This window comes from Otolemur garnettii, unplaced genomic scaffold (genome assembly GCF_000181295.1).
Source record: "Otolemur garnettii isolate 467f Iridium unplaced genomic scaffold, OtoGar3 scaffold00001, whole genome shotgun sequence".
NCBI lineage: Eukaryota > Metazoa > Chordata > Mammalia > Primates > Galagidae > Otolemur > Otolemur garnettii.
Window position 1 is genome coordinate 35455609 of NW_003852396.1, and position 24077 is coordinate 35479685.

Sequence of the window (24077 nt, forward strand, 5' to 3'; positions counted from 1 at the left end):
AACCCAAGTATCTGTTGACTCCAGAAAACAAACCTAAACCACAAGAATGTACAGAGATTAAATGTAAAAGAATTGAAAAGAATATTCAACACAAGTGAAAATCAAAAGAGAGTAGGTGTAGCTATTCTCATATAAGATCAAATGGCCTTTAAGCCAACAAAGGTAAAGAAAGACAAAGAGATTCATTATATAATGGTAGAGGGAACAATTCAGCAAGAAGACATAACAATCTTAAATATATATGAGTCCACCACTGGAGTTCCCAGACACAGAAAGCAAATTTTGCTGGAGCTGAACTAAGAAATAAATAGTACTATCATAATTTCTGTGAACCTCAACACCCCATGGTCAGAGCCTGACCAATCATTGAAGCAGAAAATAAGTAAACAGATTTAAACCAAATTCTAAATCAAATGGAACTAACAGGCATTTGCAGAATTCTATGCAAAAACTACGTACAAAATACACATTCTTCTCAGTGGCACATGAAACATTTTTCATGATTGATCATATCTTAGGTCACAATACAGTTCTAAACAAATTCAAAATACTTGTAATCATATCATATATGTTCTCAGATGAGAGTGGAATAAAATTAGAAATCAATCACAAAGGAAACACTCAAAATCATAGAAATTAAATAACCCCCAATTTCATATTGGGTCAAAAATAAAATTTTGGTGGAAATAAAAAAAAATTTTGAACAGAACAACAAAGAGGACTGGCTATCAAAATCTATGGTACACAGCTAAAGCATTCCCCAGGAAAAATTAATAGCTTTAAAAGTCTATATCAAAAAGACAGAAAGATCACAAATTAACAACCTCAAGTCATATCTCAACGAACTAGAAAAGACAGAACAAATGAAATCTAAATCTAGCTGAAGAAAAATAATTAATGAACATCAAAGCATAACTAAATGACATGAAAAAAGCATTTTTGAAATAAAAAATTTGTTCTTTATAAAGATAAAAAATATAAACAGATCTTTTGTGAGATTAATCAAGAACAGAAGAGGAAGGATCCAAATAAGCTCCATCAGAAATGAAAAAAAGTGACATTACAACTGATACCATAGAAAGATGAAACATCATCCATGAATACTATATAAATCTCTACAGAGATAATGTAGGGAATATGGAGGAAATGCATATGTTTATGGAAAAACACAACTTCCCCAGACTCACCCAGCTAGAACTAGAACTCTGGAACAAACCAATAACAAAAAATGGTATTGAGACCATAATAAAAGCTCCCAACATAAGAACAAAAGTCCCTTGATCAGATAGATTTTTAGGTGAATTCTATCAGACCTACAAAGATCCGTTATTCATAATACAGAACTTATTCAATAATGTGAAGGGAATCCTACTCAACTAAGTATATAAAGCCAGTTATCAACTTGATAGCAAAGCTCAGAAAGGACACAACAGAAATGACAAAAATAACTACAGACCAATTTCCCTTGTGAGAATAGATATAAATATCTTCAGTTAAATACTGACAAATTGAATTCAACAGCACATCAAAAATCCACCACAACCAAATGGACTCTATCACAGGAACAATGGAAGGTTCAACATATGTAAATCAATAAATGTGATTCACCACATAAACAAAAGCAAAACAATAACAACAATAGTAAAAAAAAGACCATATGAGCAACTCAATAGATACAGAAAAAGCATTTGACACAATCCAGTACCATTTGGTGATAAAACCCCTCAACTAACATGCTAGGCATAGAATGAACATTCCTCAAAATTATAAAAGCCATGTATGACTAATCCACAGCCAATATCATACTAAATGTAGAAAAGTTGAAAACATTCCCCCTAAGAACCAGAACAAGACAAGGGTGCCCATTATCATCACTATATTCAGCATAGTGCTGGAAGTCCTAGCCAGAGCAATCAGCCAAGAAAAGAATATCAAGAGTATCCACATTGGTAAAGAATCACTTTTTGAGGACAATATGATTTTGTATTTAGGAAACCTCAAATATTCCACCAAGCATATTCTGAAATTGATAAACAAGTTCAGCAAAATCTCAGAATACAAATCAATGTACATAAATCAATAATATTTTTATATAGCAATAACAGTCAAAGCAAGAGGCAAATCAGACTCAACACCATTCACAATAGCCACAAAGAAAATAAAATGCCTAGGAATATACTTAACCAAGGAGGTAAAGATCTCTACAAGGAGAACTATGACCCTCTGAAGAGAGAACTCAAAGAGGATACAAACAATTGTAAAAATATATTATGCTCATGGCTTGGTAGAATCAACACTGTTAAAATGTCCGTACTATCCAAAGTGATTTACAAATTCAATGCAATCCCTATCAAATTACCAATCTCATACTTCACAGATCTAGAAAAATAATTCTAGATTCTGGGAACCAGAAAAGAGTATGAATATTCAAAGCAATCTTAAGCAAAAGAACAAATCTGGAGACATCACATTACCAGACTTTGAACTATTTATAAGGCTATAGTAATCAAAACAGCATGATACTGGCACAAGAATAGAGATAAAGACCAGTGGTAAAGAACAAAGAATACAGGTATAAAACATCTCCTACAACCAACTGATCTTCAACAAACAATGTACACCATGGAAAATAAGCTCTATTGGCTCGGCGCCTATAGCTCAACCGGCTAAGACGCCAGCCACGTACACCTAAGGTGGCGGGTTCGAATCCCCAGCCCGGCCCCGCCAAACAACAATGATGGCTGCAACCAAAAAATAGCCGGGCGTTGTGGCAGGCGCCTGTGGTCCCAGCTACTTGGGAGGCGGAGGCAGGAGACTCACTTGAGCCCAGGAGTTGGAGGTTGCTGTGAGCTGTAATGCCACGGCACTGTACCCAGGGGGACAGCTTGAGGCTCTGTCTCAAAAAAAAAAAAAAAAAAAAAAAAAGAAAATAAGCTCTATTCAATAAGTGGTGCTGAGGAAATTGGATAGCCACCTGCAAAAGAATGACACAAAACCCCTATATGTCACCACCTACAAAAGTTAATTCTAGATGTATAAAAACTGAAATGTAAGGCATAAAATCATAAGAATTTTAGAGGAAAATATAGGAAAAACTCTTCTAGGTATCAGCCCAGGCAAAGAATTTATGGCTAAGGCCCCAATGGAAATCCTGGCAACAACAAAAATTAATAAATTAGGTTTGATTAAACTAAAAAGTTTCTGCATGGCATAGGAAACAATCAACAGAGCAAATAGACAACCTACAAGATGGAAGAACATATTTGCAAGCTATCCATCTGACAAAGGTGTAACATCCAGAATTTACAAAGAACTCAAGCAAATCAGCAAGAAAAACACAAACCGCATTAAAAAGTGGGCAAAACCCACGAACAGAGGTTTTTCAAAAGAAGAAAGAAAGACAAATGGGCCCATCACCTTCACATAGTATGGTCATTTCCTTTTTATCTTCTGTGGTGAAAAGACTTAAGATCTACCCTTTTAGCAGATTTCAAATATATAATACATTAACTATTGTCAGTATGATATACCTTGGATCTCAAGAACTTATCCTATATAACTGAAATTTAGTAACCTTCCATCAATATCTCTTTATTTCTCCCTCCCCCAAGCTTTATAACATTTAAAAAAAAATTTTCCAATTCTTTGAGTGGTCTATCTTCTGCCAACGCACACTGCAAATTTTTGCCTCTTTCCTCACCTTCTATACAATTGTTTTGTCAAACATAATCTGCAGTTCTAAACTTTACATTTTTCCCACAGGAACATTCTGGTGGGTTTTTTTTTTTTTTTTGGTTTTGTTTTGTTTTGTTTTTGTTTTTGTACTTCAACCATCTCTTTATTGTTTAGAGTCAGCTTTAATGCAACTGCCTTCTAAAGTTTTTTACTCTGTAAGAAAGACCTGAACTTCATCTTCACAATATCCAGAAAAGAATATTTGTACATACTTTCTTTCATGCAGTTGTTACATTGTCCTTTAATTATTTGTTTACATGATTGTCTCTGTGGACAAAGTTGCTGCTTCAAGGTGGTGTAACATATATCATTTACTTCTATTATCTTATTTCAGTATTACTTGACATATATCAGGAGTTAAATAAAATTTAATTGAATAGGTAAATAGACTCATACCTAGATTCCCACGCCAACATGTTCACCCCCTTAAGAGAAGCAGGGGTGAGCCCAGAGGGTTATGTTGGCTGTTTAGACTTTGAGCTCTAACCTGGGTTATGAAAATGTTGACTTAGAAACTGTGCATTGATCACCACGTTGTAAACTCACTATTAACCACACCAACATGAAGAAGGGTGGGAACTACGGACAGGGAAGAGGGCTCCATTCCTGCACACGTACAGTAGCATATTCACACAACCTTGTGGAGCCATCTAGCAGTGTCTGACTCTGAGGAGTTTCACTGTGTCTCCATGGCAGGAGGCTCAGGTTCTATACTGGTTCAGCCTGCTCCCAATGCTCATATCCAGGCGGCTAAGAAGAATAAGGACAGAAGCCTTAAGTGGGGGTATCATGAGACAGCAAGAGGCAGATGAGAATATGATAGATTTGTTTTTAGTGCAAAATGAGCAGCAGTGGGTATCCACAGTCTTTTCAGACACTGTGGAATCCTTGGTAAAGGCCTTACCCATCCCCCAGATGACTTGCAGAAGAAGAGACATGAGGGCATTATTCAGGGGAAGCTACAAAAGGACAAACAACATTCTTTGTTGAAGCCAGATAGAGAAGAGAGAGGGGCAAGAGAGTTAAAGGCAAAGCTTTCCGCCCTCCATTGACAGAATCAAAATTTCACACTCCTTGAAAGTAATAATTCCTCCTCAGCATTCTACCCACTCTCACCTGGAGCACTGGCATGAAATAAGCACAGGACACAGTGCAGTGAAGAAGAAATAAGTAATGAAAGTAATGAATGTGGAAAGGTGTGGTTTTGGTAGCCCACTAATCCATATCTTAGTAGGTAACCTTCTCTGAAGTTTACCAAATATGCTGGAGTTGATACATCATCCAGGTTGTGAGTCTTACTCTACCTTAACCCAAGGACTACCGTTGTAATAAAAGACACAATCCCAAATTCACCTAGGAATAAGCCTGGAGGGTTTTCCTAAAGGAAGTCTTCAAATCTGAGGTCCTGAGAGCTGTTATAATCAACATATTCTCTAGAGCAATAAGTGCTCTTAACTTTTTTAACTTTTCTACAATAAGAGATACCTAAGGGAATTACTGAAATACTGGACTTACAACTGATGTCAAGTAAAACACTAATGTTTCTCCAACCATCCTATGGGCCTCAAGGTTCTTAGTCATAATTTAAAAATAGAGATCTCCATAATGATAATAATGTAAAAGGCAGCTGACACAGGTATATTCTGCATCTTCTGGACGATGCCCATCAAGCTACGAACTACCAGAGGATATCAGAACTCGTTTCTGCACTTGTACCAAAAATGTTTTAATTGTCCTCCACTAATAGGTGAGAAACACATCAGGGGTACATGGTACAGTCCAAGATGCCACTACTATTTAAGTGAAAATTTTACTAGCATTATAGAAATATAGAAGAATGATGTTATAACAAAGTCCAATATATAACACAGGGCCATATAAATAAGCACAAATGAGATTTCCCCACCTAACTCCCATTTTGAGTCTTTCCCAGCATCCTAAACACTTCTTGTTAGGGGTTTCTGGACGTTACCTAGTTATCAGCATCAAGAATGAGTACTGGTACCAAGCTGTGCTGATGGTGGAGTGATCACAAACACAAACAGTTTATCATGTAAAAGAATGGAAGCAAATAAGGAAGCTATACAAAATAACAATAAAGTGAAAATACATTTCAGAGAGAGAAAAGGATAGTTAGTCTTAATGAATGGGGAAAGACTGAGAAGTGTGAGCTTTTATAAACTTTTATAAGCTCACTAGTTTGTCCTGCCATCTTTTGTGGTGATTGGAGTGTTGGGGCTGCACAACAGAGTACATCAGAGGTTGTGTAACAAAGTAATTATATAACACTTTCTCTTTCTACACATGCTTCTTCTCAGAATTCTTCATGAAGCTCCATTCATACTATGCTAACTAGATGGTAATGAGCTCTAGGTCAGTTCCAGGTTACTAGAACCTCATTACTGGGTATGTTCCTACCTGGAAACAGTTCCTAGCTGCAATTTGGTTCCTACCTACATTTCAGTTCCCACTCTCCCCCTTCGCCACTCCCTTGCCACTTGTTTACCCTCTACATGACCTAAACACTGATCAGCCCAAAATCTCAGCAAAAATAATTCTTTCCTCTCTATTTTCCCCTTGCATATCCTATCTATTCAAGTCTTATCATCTACCTGTCTCTTCATTGCTGCAATTCTAGTTCAGTTCGCCACCTCTCACGTGGGCTACCACTATAGAGATCAGTCTTACTGATTGCTTTTCTTACTTCCATGCTTGTCTCCTATAATCTAACACAACACTCAAAGCAACCTTTCAAAACATATCAGGATGGCTTTCTACTAAACATGAAATAAAGTCAATCACTTTTTCAAGACTTACAGGTTTGCAATGGTTTAAATTATGTCACTTATAAAAAATGTGTCCATCTCAAAACTGTTAATGTGACCATCTTTGGAATAAAGATCTTTGCAGATGTAATTAAGTAATCCCTTGAAATGAGAACATGATGGATTAGGGTAGGGCCTATGACTAATTTCTGGTGTTTTTATAAGAAGAGAGAAGTACAGGGGGTAAGGCAAAATGGCCAAGTAGTAAACCTATAGAGATCATCCCACGGCATAAACACCAAATTCAACAATTATACATGTAAGTAAGCACCTTCAGAAAAACCTAATCAGTACCTAATTTTAAAATTACAATAGAACCTTCATAGTTGACCCCCTCCCTACACTGACCACCTCCTTAAATTGACCTACAATTTTTATAGACCAGATATGGGAATATTTAGAGCAGTCCAGCCAGAAGGAAATCCTCTGCTCTGAAACCTGAGTTCTCGCTAGCCCCACCACAGGCTGACAGAAAGTGGCCTAGAGCCTCAAATAAATTAGTAAGGCAGTCAGGCCACAAAGACTGTAGTCCTTGGGCAATTCCTGTGTTGTATAGACTCAGAGCCAGTGGACTTAGGGTACATGTGACTCAGTAAGACAACAGCCATGGTGGACACACCAGTGCTTGTATCACCACTCCCCCAACTGCAGGCAGTACAGGTCAAGAAGATTCTTCTTCCATTTGGGGAATAGAAGGGGAAGAGTTCTGAGAACTTTGTTTTGAAACTTGGGTACTAGCTTAGACACAATAAAATATAGTACCAAGTAGACTTATGATGTCTCTGAGTCAAGCCCTTAGTTCCTGAATGGCATTTCTGGACCCATATAGACCCAGAAGGAAATATGCTATCCAGAATGGAAAGATCCAGTCCTGGCGGAATTCACTGCCTGATGACAAAAGGGCCTGCAGGCTTTGAATAAATATCAGAGGTAGCCAGGCAGCAGTCACTGTGGACTTTGGGTGAGACTGGGCTGGCTTCAGGTATGATCTGGTATAGGTATTGTGCCCTTGAAGGAGTGCCAACATCAATTTTCCCCCAACTCCAGCAGCCCAGCATGGAGTATGAGGAAAGAGAGTGAGGAACTTTGCTTGGAAATCCAGGGAATTCTCCTGTATTTGACTGTAGTACCCCCAGGTGTCTACAGGAATCACAGCATTACTGGTCTTGCGGTGTCCCCAGTGCTGATATGGCTGCAGTGACCAAAGATATAGATCAAAACAGCCAATTCCCTTGAATATCTGGAAAGCCATCTCAAGAAGGAAAGATTCAAATAAGCCAAGACTGTGAAGATCATATAAATACCTAACTGTTCAGTGCATGGGCATTGATGAATGTCCACAAGCATCAGGAACATCCAGGAAAATATGACCTCACCAAACAAACTAAATAAGGTACAGTGGTCAATCCTGGAGTGATAGAGATACGTGACCTTTAAGACAAAGAATTCAAAATAGCTATCTTGAAGAAGCTCAATGAACTTCAAGACAACATAGAGAAGCAACTCAGAAGCCTATCAAAAAAATTTAACAAAGTGATAGAAATTTACTAGAAGAAAAAAATGATAAGAATAAGAAAATAAATAAAATTAAACTCCCAAGAAAAAACAAAGGATCAATAAAATAAAACAGTAGGTTTTTGAAAAGAAAAACAACTTTGACACCCTTTTATCCAGACTAATTAAGAATAAAAGAGAAAAAAGAAAAAAGAGGAAAGAACCAAATAAATATAATTAGAGATGAGAAAAGAGACATGAGAGCTCTGCAGAAATCCTAAGGATCATTAGAGACCACTGTGAGTAACTATGGAAAACCTAGAATAAATTGATAAATTACTAGACATATGTAACCCACCAAAACTGAAGCAGGAAGAAATAGAAAACATGAATAAACCAATAACAAGTGATGAAATAAAGGTAGTAAGGCAAAATCTCCCATCAACAAAAAGCTTGGGACCTGATGGCTTCACTGCTGAATTCTTTTTTTTTTTTTTTGGGAAAAGTCTCACTATATCACCCTGGAAGAGCACTGTGGCCTCAGCCTTGCTCACAGCAATCTGGAACTCTTGGGCTCAAGCAATCTTCCTTCCTCAGCTTCTCAAGTAGCTGGGACTACAAATGCCTTCCATAACATCTGGATAATTTTCCTATTTTTAGTAGAGATAAGGTCTCACTTTGCTCAGGCTGGTCTCGAACTCCTGACCTCAAGTGATCCTCTGGTCTGGGCCTCCCAGAGTGGTAGGATTACAAGTGTGAGCCAATCTGCCTAATTTTGTATTTTTTGTATTTTTGAAGTTTTCCATATGCTATGGACTCGTGTAAAACATATATATGAATTCCTGGAATACCAGTAATATTGAAAATGGAAACAGAGACATACAGAGTAAAAGCCTCAATTTTTCAAATGCTTGGGTTCAACCTGTTAAAAATAATTACCAAGTTGTTATGGAAGTTTCTAAATGTTTCCCATCACTGATAGATAGCAAGCAGTTCACTGAAAAGTATCAGCCTATTATACTTTAGGTAGTACTGATTTATAGCACTGTTTTTATGCTTTTCTAACATTTTGCATTGATTCTCATCAATGAGAATCCAGCAATCTCTCTAATTATGGAAAGCTTAGCAGTACAACTTTTTTATTCCTCTCCATAAGTATAGGTGTGATTGCCCATTGAAAAGGGCCTTGCAGATCAACTACAGACCATTGCTCATTTGTGACATATATTTTACCCTCACACAATCTGACCTCTGTGGAACGAATGTTGCCTTCTTTCTAAATTTTTAACTATATCACTTAGCAAATCTGAAAGTTGAGAAAGTCAAAGGTGGTAGGAATGATCTTCTGACTATTGACCAGAACTTTAGAGTAGAAATATTATAATCAGACTTAATATATAATATTTTTTTCTGTAAGTAATTTTGTAAGTTCATGCATGTACAACAATTCTCTTCAGTGTGCCCAACGTTAAAACCCTTTTATAGAATCATCTTCATCTCAAAGTTATGTCACAGTTTCAGTTTTTACTAATGAGTAGCACCACTGTGTAAGCCAGGCTGCCACTGTCTGTCAATCTCTACCCCACCAATCCACCCTTCATCAGAGAACAATATGCAGATAACCCCAGAATGTTGGAAATGAACCATTATTTCTGACAACAGACATATAGATTGAGGTTTTCCTGTCTTTATATTTATTATTACTTAACCTTTTTGTCAGTCCTGCTCCTTTCAATATAGCAGAGGGTAAAATATGAGTGCCAAAGGATACAGAATTATTTCTAGCACTAGGCAAGTTCCCAAGGAAGTGGGTTTGGATATTTAAATGACTAATTAAATGACTAATGATAGATAAGCACTGAAATTGAATATTTAAATGACTAATTGAATGACTAATGATAGATAAGCACTGAAATTGAATGATTTCAATATACTTTATTATACAAAGCAATAAAATAATACCTCTCAGTTTTGATTATTTTTTCCTCATATGTCATATTTGATATGTGAAGCTATATACTGCTACAACAAACCATCTATCCTAAAATGATGCTTAATACTTTAGAAATACCAATATACATCAATTCACACATTTTAGGCATACTTTCAGCCTTTGATTTATTAGACTGGCATTTTAACTTTAAAAAATAAATCTCTTTTATTTATTAATTTATTGAAGTGGATTTGGTGGTACAAGTATTTTTTGTTACATGGATGAATTGTATAATGATGATATCAGGGGTTTCAGTGTTCCTATCCATCACCAGAATAATGTACTTGTATTCTAGGTAATATTTTATCTGTTAATTACCTATTTAATTTTATTTATTTTTTTATGTTCCTAATATTTTTATCTTTTAAAATAATTTTCATTTCAAAATATTAAAAGATACAAATGTTCCTGTTACATGGATGAATTGTATAATGTTAAAGTCTGGGCTTGTAGTGTATCCATCACCAGAATAGGAATAGGTAATTTTCTACCTCTCACTACCTCCCATTCTTAGTTTCTGATTTTCATTGCATCATTTTATGACCATGTACTCCCATTATTTAGAAATTTAAAACCCCTATAAGTGAGAACATGTGGCATTTGTCTTTCTATTTCCAAGGTACTTCATTTGGGACAATGGTCTCCAGTTCTATCCAAGTTGCTGCAAAAGACATTATTTAATTCCTTCTTATGGTTGAGAAGTAGTCCATGGTGTGTGTGTGTATGTATATATATATGTACATATATATGTTTTTTAGTCCACTCATTAGTTGATGGAGACTTGGGTTGATTTTGTATCTTTGCTATTGTGAATTGTGCTATGAAAGACATCCAGAAGCAGAAGCCTTTTTGATGTAATGACTTCTTTTATTTTGGGTCAATACCCAACAATGGGAGTGCTAGATCAAATAATAGGTATACTTTTACTTCTTTGAGGAATCTCCATACTGTTTTCCCTAGAAATTGTACTAATTTCCATTCCCACCAAAAGTGTACAAGCATTCCTTTTCACCACATCTGCATCAACATCTACTCTTTTTGACTTTTTAATAATGGCCATCCTGAGAGGGTAAGGCAGTATCTTATTGTGATTTCAATTTGAATTTTCCTAATGATTAGTGATGTTTAGCATTTTTTCAGATGTTTGTTGGCCATTTGTGTATCTTCTCTTGAAAAAATATGTTTGTGGTTTTTCCTCCCATGTTTTAAAATTTTTAATAATTTTTTTGAGTTCTTTGTAGATTATGGATATTAATCCTTTATCAGATGTATAGTTTGTGAAAATTTTCTCCCATTCTGCAGGTCTATTTACTCTGTTGATGATTTCCTTTGCTGTGCATAAACTTTTTAATTAAGTACCATTTATTTATTTTTTGTTGTTGCTATATGTGTGTAGGTGGTCTTAGTCATAAATTCTTTTCCTGGCTCAATTTTGAGAAGAGTTTCTCCTATATGTTTTCTTCTAAAACTTTTATGATTCCAGTGCAGTTTTAAACCTATAGTTTTAAAGTTCTAAAGTTTGACTTTCTCTCATTACCCAACATTTAGAGATAGTTCAGTGTTTGATGAAAGCAGAATGTCAATTTCACCAACGGTCTACTTCCCTGTATTGGATCATATGTATTAGTTCACATAATCTGAAAAGAGTACATATCTCATGCATATCATAAACCTATTATGGCACACATTATTCTCCCATGGAGAATCATTCTACACACAATACATACAATCCAGCAAGGACATCATTGCATAGAATGAACAGCATTGGATAGTAAGGACTGGCCATGTGATTGAAGCTGTAGCAGCCAAAAGTCTATGTGGTAAGTTTCATTTTCATAAGGGCTTATCCATTTTCTATAGTTTGTATCATCCTCTACTCCTAATTCCTTTGTTTGTAGCTACATTAAGAGGAAATCATAAAGAGGTGAATGCCAAATTTAAATTACTCACAGGAAAACAATAAAGTGCTTTAATACCTTTCCCAGTTTGTGAAGAAAGGGTTTGGTTAAGATTAGCAGCACTATTTTTTATAGGAAAAGAATTTCTGCAAAGGGCTTCACAGCATATGGATGTAAATCTGGAAAGAAAAGGAAATACAAAGTAATGGCATATGTTTGTGTCATGGGCCTTCTTCCAGGAGAAATGGAGAATCATGATGGGAGAATGGACAGTACAGGGGTAGTCCCCAGCCCTGTTGTCATGGCTTAGGCCCCACAATCAGGGAAGGTAGTTGGTATTCCTACATACCAATGAAATGTTGGGTGCACTCCACTTAATACCTAGAGTTAAACTTTTAGTTAAGTATGGGAAGTGGGACAGTAGTTGATTTTCTTCTAAAGGAGGCACAGGGCACATGCAGAACACCAGTGAGAAACTACAGACATGTCACTGATGGTGCTTCTGCCTCAACAGAATTTCATGACAGTGGACAGAAAAGACTAAATTGGCCAACTTGTCCCACAGAAAAACTCTAGGATTGCTTTTCAATTGTCTGTCATTCTATTCCACTTCCCACAGAGAACTAAAGGGATATTGGCAAAATTAGACTTGCAGAAGGGAAAAGAGTATGTATGTTTTGGAGGGGGCATCTGTGGGCTATTGGTATCATGGGGGGTAATGACGTGATAATTCTATTTCATTTCATTTTATTTATTTTTTCTAAAGGAGATGGGCTTTCACTCTGTTGCCCAGGATGGAGTACAGTAGGCTTGAACTCCTAAGGTCAAACAATCCTTCTGCCTTGGCCTTCTGAGTATCTGAGACTACCAGTATGCTCGACCATGTCTGTCTAATGTCATGACAGTTCTAATGTAAGAAAGTTGCTTCTGGTCCATTTTCCTCATATGAGCAATTATTGTTGGAAGGAGGGATTGTGTGAGATATCAAAGATGTTTGATGGAGTATGAGATCCTACATTTTGTTGCACAGTCCAAGAGTTTGCCCATGCATGGTTAAATTGGCTATAGAAGTAGTTTGGAACTCCAAGGAATGTTTGCAGTATCATAGCTTCATGAGAAGAAATTATTGACTTTTTATCACTGGAAATTGGGGAATCTAGTATATTGACATTTGCTAGGATTTCAAGAAACTGGATACTATGGACGATTGGCAAGAGATAAGTCTAGCAGGCAACTGTGGAGTTCAAAGCTGAAAGCAAATATCATATCCCTGGTTGAAAATGGATTTGATGGGCTAATGGTCATGTAAATAAAGACCTTGCTTACTATTAAAATTTTTCTTTCATATACTGCCATTAAGCTCTAAGTGAAGCAAGCAATCTGCAACCACAGAAAATAAGCTTGAACAAGACTGCATTAGACAAACCTGAAAATATTCCTAAGGATGCAGGAGTTCCTGTATGATCTTTGTTGATATCTCAGACTATAAATTGTTTTGGGAAAAAGGATGTTAAAGATCTGAAACACTTTGGAATGTTTCCATCCCCCTGATTACATACCAATATAAAGATCCCTTCTTCTGAGAAGCTCTATCTTCCAAATACTTTCCTAAATGCCTTCTTCACATCCTTATTCCTTAGGCTATAAATGAAAGGATTCATCATAGATGTTATGACTGAGTAGAACACTGAGATAACCTTGTCCCCTTCATTCATTTTCTTTGAATTAGGCTGCATGTAGGTAAATATTGTTGACCCATAGAAGAAGAAAACAACAATAAAATGGGAACTGCAGGTAGAGAAAACCTTGAGCCTTCCTTTCCCTGACTGTATCTGAATCACAGTGGAGATAATATTCCAGTAGGAAAAAAGGATAAGAGAGACAGGACCTAGAAGGATGACCACACCCATTGCAAAGATGGCCATTTCTGTGCTGTAGGTATCTGCTGAAGCCAGCTTCAGGAGAGCAGGAGGCTCACAAAAATAATGATTAATTATATTCTGTCCATGGTATGGAAGACATAAAGTGAATGTGGTATCTACTAAGGACACAAATACTCCACTGGCCCATGACCCTATGGCTAGTTGAACACAAACCCTCTGGGACATGAGGGTAGAATAGTGCAGGGGTTTGCAGACAGCCACATAGCGGTCATAGGACATTGATGCTAGAAGTGAACTCTCTGTGCAACCCATTATAAGGAAAAAAACCATCTGAATCAAGCACCTCATGAAAGAGATGGTCTTTCTCATGACCAGCAAATGGAATAGCAGCTGGGGAACAATAGTTGTAGAGAAGCAAAGATCAGTAAATGACAGATTTTTAAGTAAGAAGTACATTGGTGTGTGAAGTTGAGAGTCAAAATGAATTAGTAGTATGATGAGAAGATTCCCAAACACAGTCAGCAAGTAAATGATGAGAAATATCACAAAAAGCAGTATCTGCATCTGCTGGTCTGAAGAAAGGCCAAGCAAGATAAATTCAGTCACATAGGTTTGGTTTTCTTTTCCCATTGATGTTTACTCCTATCTACAGATTGGCATAAATAGAGCAATTAAATGTTGAATGATGGAACACCAAATATAGAAAATGAATGTCTCATCAGAAGAACAAATGTATTTGATTTTAAAAGTTTTTTTAAATATATAAGACACTTGATTTTATAATTTTTCCACCCCTACATTCCCAATGAAGCAGGATATGCTTTCTTGGTGATCCTTGCTGGCAGAGTGCTATAAACCATGGAGACATTGTTCAACAATTGCTTGGAAACTGTCAAAAAGTCTTCATGGAGCATTCCATGTAATTTGTCTGAACTGAGGAAAAAGTATATGGATTTGAGAAAATGTGAATAATTTTCCCTATAGTAGAAAGCTAGAGTTTTCTTTTATTTTCTCAGTTACTTATCACACAGATATTAGCTTTACTTTCATCATGTATCAGAGGCCAATAGTCAATTTTTGTATTTTGTTTCCTATGGATTCTCTATTATTCTTTCAAGCAAGAAAGGAAATTTTAAGGGGTTACTTTCAATCATGTTGTAATCTATAGTCCTTATCTTTCCCTGAATTCTTTGTAGGACAGAGAAACAAGCCTTGAGGGTGATGGCAGTGCTAAAAAGTAAGGCAGAAAAGGACTTCATTGTCATTTATCCAAGAAAGTGAAGAAGGAGCCAGACAGGCAGCACCACACACTATGGTAGGTAAGGCCCTTTATGGATATCAAATGCAGCCATAACACTTATCTGCATAGTTGTAAGGTCTAATCTGGCATAACAGTGTTTGACCTCATTCATGCTGCAGTTTGATTTAGATTATCCAATCAGTTAAACGAGTGCATCAGTAAGAAGTCAGGCATTGGTCTTTTCTCTGAAGCCAGCTTGGAGACATTATTCAAAGTCTATACTTTGCTGTATATCAGCAATAAACAAGGAATAAGATGACTGGATCAAATCTAATGGGGTAAATAGATCAGAAAGAGTTAGGGACTGTAGCAGAGTTATGGGCAAATATCTGGGACTCACGTATGGAGTCTGATAACTCTAGGAAGGATTGAAGTAGTAGGCATAGAACTACCTCTTATGATAGTGTTTTTCAACCTTTTTTTTTTTTTATCTCATTGCACACTTGAACCTAAAGTTAAACTTCTATAGCACACTTAAATTATATTGATCAAAAAAAAAAAGTAAAAACAAGAATATACTTACTGTGCTTTGAACTTCTGTGAAAAATAATTTAATTAATGATCTTTAAATTTTTTCCTGGCATACCTAAGATCCTCTCATGGTACACTGGGTTGAAAAATCATTACCTTAGAATGAAAGAAATGTCAGAGCAGAAATTCAGTCCTCATGGCAAGATCATCTTTTTCTCTCCTTTTCATTTCCTTTCTAACTAATCAAAAGCAAGCTGCAGTAGTCAGGATCATCTTTAGGTAGAGAAAGTCAAAGACTGCAAATGTGTAAGTTTGTTTTCACACATTGCTGGTCCAGCTAGGTGATCTGTCCTGTGACAAGGAGAAACACAAGGTATGATTACTACTCATGTAGAAGAGAGAGGATCATTGGTAGTTGTTCTTCTAGTAGACACAAGAACAGTTAAATTTGTAATTCTTGTCTTTCTTATTCTCACCCCCAGAGAGAGTGTTAACACCTCCAAAGACTATAATACTGGTGCTTATAGTGCACACACTCAACATTAATACTCACAGAACTGTGGTCCTTTCACACACACCAGATAACAAGTGGCCAATTGCAGACAACTCTGTTTTGCAACTTAGGTAGTGCCCTGTGTATCACCCAGAAGAGATCATAAGAAAAGTAAAAGGGAAAGAGAGCACCAGTGGTGAAAAGAATGAATGATCAGAAGACAAAGAGATTCTGAGATGGGATAGCTAGCTCAAGTGACAATGATACTTTCAGGTTCTTGGGACTCTTAGCACCTAAAATGAACACCTCACAAATAGTCCAACAGTAAGAATTATAAGGCTGAGAATTTTACAGAAGGGTAAAAGAAAAATATCCACTCCCACATAGACTGCAGATTATACAAATGAAGATTTTGGTTTCTCCTAGGACAGGTTTTGTTCCCTTCAGGATCTTCCAACCTATTCACTTCAGTTTCTTCCTTTTTACCTGGAGGTCTAGGATGAGTTTGCTCCTCAGGTAGAGAACTAGAGGTAAGGGCACCTCAAACTACATACAGTCAAGATCCAGATATCTAAGCTACAGATTTTAAATTTGGAGGTAAATATTGAGTCTCAGTGATTTTCAACCATCTCTCCTGACAGCTGAGCCCAAACTGACTTTTGTAGCAAATTTCATTTTAAACTTTTGCTGTATTTCTGACTGAAGTAAACAATTATTTTTCAAGTGCCAACCCTGAAATGAATCTTTATCTATGAGGAATTTTTAAATATTGAAGTCCTGAGAGATGATACAAATGAGCTATTCTCTAGGGTTCTCCTTGGGAAAATCTCACTTTATTACCTATTCACACAATGAGATGCCTTGGGATTTTTCAGTAATCATAGATTGAATTCTATGATTCTCTTCTAATTTTCATTCTTTAATTAAACAAAGAAAAAAATTTATATCCTCCGAGTCTCAAAATACCCAAGAAACCACCCATACCTGCCCTTTTCTCTGCATGGCATTCAAGTCAAGATTGTAAAGTGTGTGCAGACAGTCATGTTTGTATCATTTACTTGACACATGTAATATTTATATATGAACTATATACACACAAACATGAACAGATCCAATGTGCTGTTATGTAGGATCATACTACTTTACATTTTACCACCAGTATATGAGCATTTCCTTTTTAATGAATGCATCTTTGCCAGTATTTGTTATTTTTGTCCTTTTTATAATAGCCATTTTAACTAGGATGTGATGATGTCCCATTGTGGTTTGACTTGCATTTCTCAGATGATTGTGTTATGAACATAATGGTTGTGTTATGGTATATGAGACATGTTGAGCGCTTTTTTCATATGCCTGTTGGCCATTTGTATGTCTCCTTTGAGAAATGTCTATTTAGGTCTTTCTCCCATTTAAAATTATTAGATTATTAGATAATTATCAGATTATTTGTTTTTTTACTATTGAGTTGTTCTTGTCCTTATATATTCTGGATATTAATCCCTTATTAGATGAATACTTATAGTTTGTAGATGTTTTCTCCTGTTCTTTAGGTTGTTTCTGCATTTTGTTCATTGCTTTCTTTACCGTGCTAAAGTTTTTGATCTTTGTGTTAATCTCATTTATATATATACATATTTTAAAGTTTATTTTTAATTATTATGGATACATAATGATTGTATATATTTATGGGATACATGTGATGTTTTAATACAGGTGCATAGTGGGTAATGATCAAATCAGGGTAATTGGGATATCCATCACTTTGAGCGTTTATCATTTCTTTGTGTGAGGAATGTTCCATTTGCCCATTTTTGCTTCTGTTGCCTATCCTTCTGAGGTCTTACCCAAAGTTTTTGCCCAGACCAAGGTCTTAAAATGGTCCTCAATGTTTTCTTTCAGTACTTTCATAGTTTCATGCCTTACATGTAAGTCTTTAATCCATTTTGAGTTGATTTTTTACATGATGAAAGATGGGAATCTACTTTTATTCTTCTGCATATGGATATCCAGTATTTTTATCACCATTTATTGAAGACATTATTCTGTTCTTTGGAAGCTTTGTTGAAAATGAGTTGGTTTCTAATAGCTATATTGCTGGATACTCTATTCTATTCCACTGCTCTACATGACTTTTTTTTTAATGCCAGGGCTTGGTAATAAAAAACAAGTTATGGTTACTATAACTCTGCAGTATAATTTAAAATCAGGGAGCATAATCTTGTGTCCCATTCCTGTCAATACTGTTCTTTTTACCTGAGATCTTTCATAGTTCCATATGAATTTTAGGATTCTTTTTCTATTTCTTAGAATAAGGTCACTGGCAGGATCAGTGCCCATAGCACAGTGATTACAGCGCCTGCCACATGCACCAAGAGTGGTGGGTTTGAACCTGGCCCAGGTCAGCTAAACAATGACAACTGCAACAAAAAAATAGCTAGGCATTCTGGTGGGCACCTGTAGTCCCAGCTACTTGGGAGGCTGAGGCAAGAGAATCTCTGAAGTCCAAGAGTTTGAGGTTGCTGTGAGCTGTGATGCCATATTACTCTACTGAGAGTGATATAGTGAAACTCTGTCTCAAAAAGAAAAAAAATTCATTGGCATTTTAATAGGTATTGCATTGAATCTGTAGATAGCTTTGAGTAGCATAGACATTTTAATAATTTAAATTTTCCAAACATAAGCATGAATATCTTTTCATTATTTTGTGTTTTCCTCATTTTCTTTTGTAAGTGTTTTATAGTTTTCTTATATGGAGCTTCCACTTCTGTGGTTAAATCTACTTGTTGATATTTGTTGATATTCTATTTTGTTTTTTATGGTTATTGTAAATGTGATTGATTTTTTATTTCTTTTTCAGACTGATCACTTTTAGCAGATAGAAATGCTACTGGCATTTATATGTTGACTTTAAACCCTGAAACTTTACTAAATTTCTTTACCAGTTCTAAGAGAGTGTTTCTTTTTTTCTTTTGGGGGGTGGTATGGAGTTTTTATGTTTGTCTGAATATAGGGTCATTTCTTTTATGAAAAAAGATAACTTGACTTCTTTCGTTCCACTTTGAGTATGTTTATTTCTTTCTCTTGCCTAATTGGTCTTGCTAGTACTTCTAGTACTATGTAGAATGGCAGTGGTGAAACTGGGCATCTTCATCTTACTTTAAATCTTAGTAGAAAGAACTTTAATTTTCCCCTGTTTGGTATAATATTAGCTGTGGGATCTTCACAAATGACTTTTTATAGTGTTAAAACATATTTCTTCTATACTCAATTTATTGATGGGTTTTATTATAAAGAGATTTTGAATTTCATCAAATGCTTTTCCAGCATCTATTGAAATGACTATATTTTCCCCCTTAATTCTTTTGATGCGATATATCATATTCAATGATTTGTGATGTGCATCCCTATGATAATTCTCACTTGATTATGGTGAATGATTTGTTTAATGTGTTGCTGAATTCTCTTGGCTAGTATTTTGATGAGGAATTTTTCATTTATGTTTATCAGGGATATTGGCTTGTAGTTTTCTTTTTGTGCGTGTGTCTTTATCTGGTTTCAGCAAAAAAGTAATGCCAGCCTTGTAGAGTAAACTTGGAAATATTTCTCCTCTTTAATTTTTCAGATTAGTTTGAATAAAATTGGTATTAATTCTTGTTTAAATGTTTGGAGGAATTCACCAGTGAAAACAATAAGTCCCAGGATTTTGTTTAATGGGAAACTACTACTGCTGTAATCTCATTATTTGTTCTTGGTTTATTGCCATTTTCTATTTCCTCATGATTAATAAGATATGTGTCCAGGGTTTTTTTTTTTTTTTTTGAGACAGAGTTTCACTTTGTCACCCCAGTAGAGTGCCATGGTGTCATAGCTCACAGCAACTTCAAACTTTTGGGCTCAAGTGATTCTCTTGCCTTCACCTCCCGAGTAGCTGTGACTACAGGCACTCTGCACAATTCCCAGCTATTTTAAGAGACAGAGTGTCACTGTAGCTCAGAGCTGGTCTTGAACCTATGAGCTCAGGCAATCCACCTGCCTTGGCCTCCTACAATTCTGAAATTACAGGTGTTAGCCACTGTGCCAGCCTCAGGATTTTTTTTTTTTTTTAATCCTGAGAGTAAAATAGTGATGATGATCATTGACAGAAGACTGAGAATTAAAAAGATAAGTGAAAATATGTGTGTGTGCAGGGAGTGGTGGAGGAAGATGGCAGACTAGGGACATCCTTCCCACCTGCTTATGGTCAGATAAGGGAAAGTGGAATTCAGCCTCCTCTGACAAAGGGAATCTGCACAGAAACATAACTCTGGTGTTACAGAGAAGCAGCAGGAGACTTTAGGAGCCAACAAGGAGGTCTGGAGCTGAGGAAAACTGATGGGAAAGTGGGTGCTTGGTACAGGCAGAGGCTGGCCATGCTGGCTCTTCCACAGAGGTCTGGGGATAGGAATTATTTGTTTTTGGACTGGGCTGCTCACTGGATCAGCAAGTAGACTCAAACAGTGTTCCATGGCAAGGGTTGAACACTGGGCAGGATGCTTCTTACATTGGCTGGGCTGTTGGTGGGGCACAATCGTGGTGGGAAGGCCACCTGTGTAGGAGGACAAGTCCATGGGTCGTTAGTGCATGTCTGGATCTGGTTCACCTGCTGAACCATGTTTGAGGTGAGCTGAGCAATCCTGCAACTCCTGGGAGGACCGCTTTGTTGTCAGGGGACACTGTTTGATAGACCTCCTGGAAATTATGGTGAGAGTTTTGGCACCCCAAACCCAGTAGGACTGAATGCTGGTGAAGCAAACAAGCATGGATTAAGGGCAAAGAAGTCAGTAAGAAAAGATTCAGCCTAATTTACAACTAAAGCGTGGCTTGCATACCTCATCATATACAGTAAATCCAAAGTGTGTTCTCCATCTCCTAACACCATATCACAACCTGGTGTCCAGGCAATATATTGTGATACACACACACACACACACACATTGCTTCTTTTTCAATTTTTTTCTTAGCTTTCTTATTTCTCTCTTTTCTCTTTTGTTGTTGTTTTTTGTTGTTTAGTTTTATATTTGTTTGTATTTTTAGTTTTTCATTTTTACTTTAAATAGCAAGAACTCCTTCATTTGTGTTACAGTTTTCCACACCCTTTTGTTCTTTCTTTCTCATTTCTCTCCTTTTTCTCTCTTTGGTAGAGACTTTTCTACTTTTCTTATTTTTCCTACATAAATTTCCCATACAACAGCTAAGATATCCCCCTTTTTTTTCTTTATCTCACACAATTGTATTTTTAAGTTTTTTTTTTACTTTTTTTTCAATTTTTTCTCTCTTCTCTGAGGACTAGTGTGGGATGGCACTTGTCTGGCTCAAGAATCCACAAGCTCATGGTCTTGGATGACATTGAAACTTTGGCCTTCAGAAAAAAGACATTTATAGGTTCCCACTGCAACATACTGCTGATTTCTTTCTGTATTTGGCAGAGGTGGGTTCTTGCTTTTACCCAGGCTGATAAAGAGCTCCTGAATTCCAGGGACTCACCCAGCCTAGCCTTCCAAAGTCCCAAAGCAGTGGGTCTGGTTAAAACATCCTGCCAAACATCAACATTTCTCCTGTCATTTTCCTTCACTCCTACTGTCCTATTTCTTGCCTTTTGTTCAATTCTTTTCTTCCACCCACCCACCTCCTTTTTAAAACTTTTTTCTTCTTTTTCTTTGTCCTCACTCTTTATCCTTCTCTTCCTTTTGACCTTATACCAAAAGTCCAATTCAACACCTAAACTCTAAAACAAAGTAATTTAAAGCAAAGGAGGTAGTGAGAAGGAAAATTAGGGGAATAAAATAAAGAGAAGAAAACACAGATGAGAAGTAACCAACAGAAAAATTCTAGTAGTGTGAAAAACCATAATAGAGCAACCCCCTCATACAACCAGTGTTTATGAGGTAGCTACCACAGATAATTCTATCTATAAAGAATTAATGGAAATGACAGAAAGGAAATTTAAAATGTAGATGGCAAAAATAATAAAAGTAATTGATGAGAAAGTGGAAAAACAGAACCAAAAAATGGATAAAAGATATGAAGAATATAGAAAGGATATGGTAAAGCTTAAAGACTGAAAGGACTCAATCAAATAACTTAAAGATGCAGTAGAACAGTGGTTCTCAACCTTCCTCGTGCTACAACCCTTTAATACAGTTCCTGTGGGTCACAACCCACAGGTTGAGAACCACTGAAGTACAAAATACCAATAACAGATTAGACCATGGAGAAGAAAGAATATCGGAGCTAGAGGAAAATCTCTAATACAGGCAATTAGAGAGGAAGAAAAGGCGAGAGATAAAGCAGAACATTTGCTCAGAGAATTATAGGACTTCATGAAGTGTTCAAACATATGAATCATAGGTATTCATGAAGGGGAAGAACATTCCATAGGAATGGAAGTCCTACTGGAGGATATCATAAATAAAAACTTCCCAACTATCACTAAAGATTCTGAGATTCTGAAATACTCCTTTTAGAGGGATATCAAAGACTAGGTCATCTCAATACAAATGGAGCATCTCCAAGAAATATTGTAATGAACCTGTCCAAAGTGAAGATGAAAGAAAAGATTCTAAAGGTAGCCAGGAATAAGCACCAATTGACTTACAGGGACAAATCCATCAGGGTTTCAGCAGAGTTCTCACCTGAAACCTTTCCCAGCCAAAAGAGAATGGTCACCTAACTTTAACCTTCTTTAAAAAAACAATTTTTAGCCCAGAAGTCTATATTTTGCTAAACCAAGCTTCAAAATTGATGGAGAAATCAAATATTTTTACTGATATGCAAACAGTAAGGAAATTTGTCATCACAAGACCAAATATATAGGAAATACATAAACATGTTCTCCACACTGACCATTACAATGGACCAACAGCAAAGTAAACACCTGGAAACTAGAAGACAATACCTAGCTTCCACAATGGTGCAAAGGATAAAACTAAACAAGTGATTTTCACAAAATAAGATGAATAAAACTCCAACACACTCATCAGTTGTCTCATAAATGGCTTGAAATCTCAAGTGAAGAGGAACAGGCTTGTCGATTGCATACAAACAGGAGAAGCCATCTATATGTTGTTCCAGGAAACATGTCTATTTTTAAAGAGCAAAACAATACTCAGGGTGAAAAGTTGGAAAACATATTTCAGGCAAATGGAAATCAGAAGAATGGAGGGGCTGCAATCTTATTGTCAGATACAAGTCAATTTAAAGGAACTAAAGTCAAAAAAGACAAAGATGGCACATCATGCTGCTCAAGGAAACAATATGTCAGGAGGACATTTCAATTATAAATATTTATTGATCCAACGTAAATGCTGTCAAATTTATGAAACAGCCATTGATTGGTCTGAGCAATATGATTAATATAACACCACTATAGCCATTGATTTTAACACCCCTCTGGATATTAAAGAACTAGACAGATAATCTAAAGAGAAACTAGACAAAGATACAGGGAACATAAGGGTGACCCTACAAAAATTGGGCGTAATAGACATATAACCATTCCAAAGCTAATGAATATACATTCCTATATTCAGACTAGAGAATGTACTTCAAAATAGATTATATCCAAGGACATAAATGAAACTTCAACAAAATTAAAAGAATCGAAATTCTACCTTGTATATTTTTGAACCACAAGGAAATAATGGTGAAACTCAAGTCCAACAAACATTTTCATCCCCACACAAAGGCATGGAAATTAAACAACTTTCTGGTGAATAAAAGTTGAATCAAGGAAGAGACCAAAGAGGAAATTGTTAAATTTCTTGAACCTAACAACAAAGAAGCCACAAGTTATTAAAACCTGTGTGATGGGGGTGGAGCCAAGATGTTGGACGGCAGCCAGCTTTTTACAGAAGCTCCCATCCAGATAGAGGCTTAAAGGATAGAAATTTAGCAAGGGAGCTGATGGTTTGGAGCAGAGCCAAGAGAGAATATTGAAGAGTGCACTT

General features: G+C 36.3%; 1 protein-coding gene across 1 annotated transcript; it reads right to left on the reverse strand.

The window, feature by feature from the left end:
• Positions 1-13534: 13534 nt before the first annotated feature.
• LOC100961882 (olfactory receptor 2D3-like) lies at positions 13535-14458 on the reverse strand. Its single transcript, XM_003781052.1, has one exon. It carries the CDS (start codon positions 14456-14458, stop codon positions 13535-13537), a length of 924 nt encoding a protein of 307 aa, XP_003781100.1.
• Positions 14459-24077: the final 9619 nt, after the last annotated feature.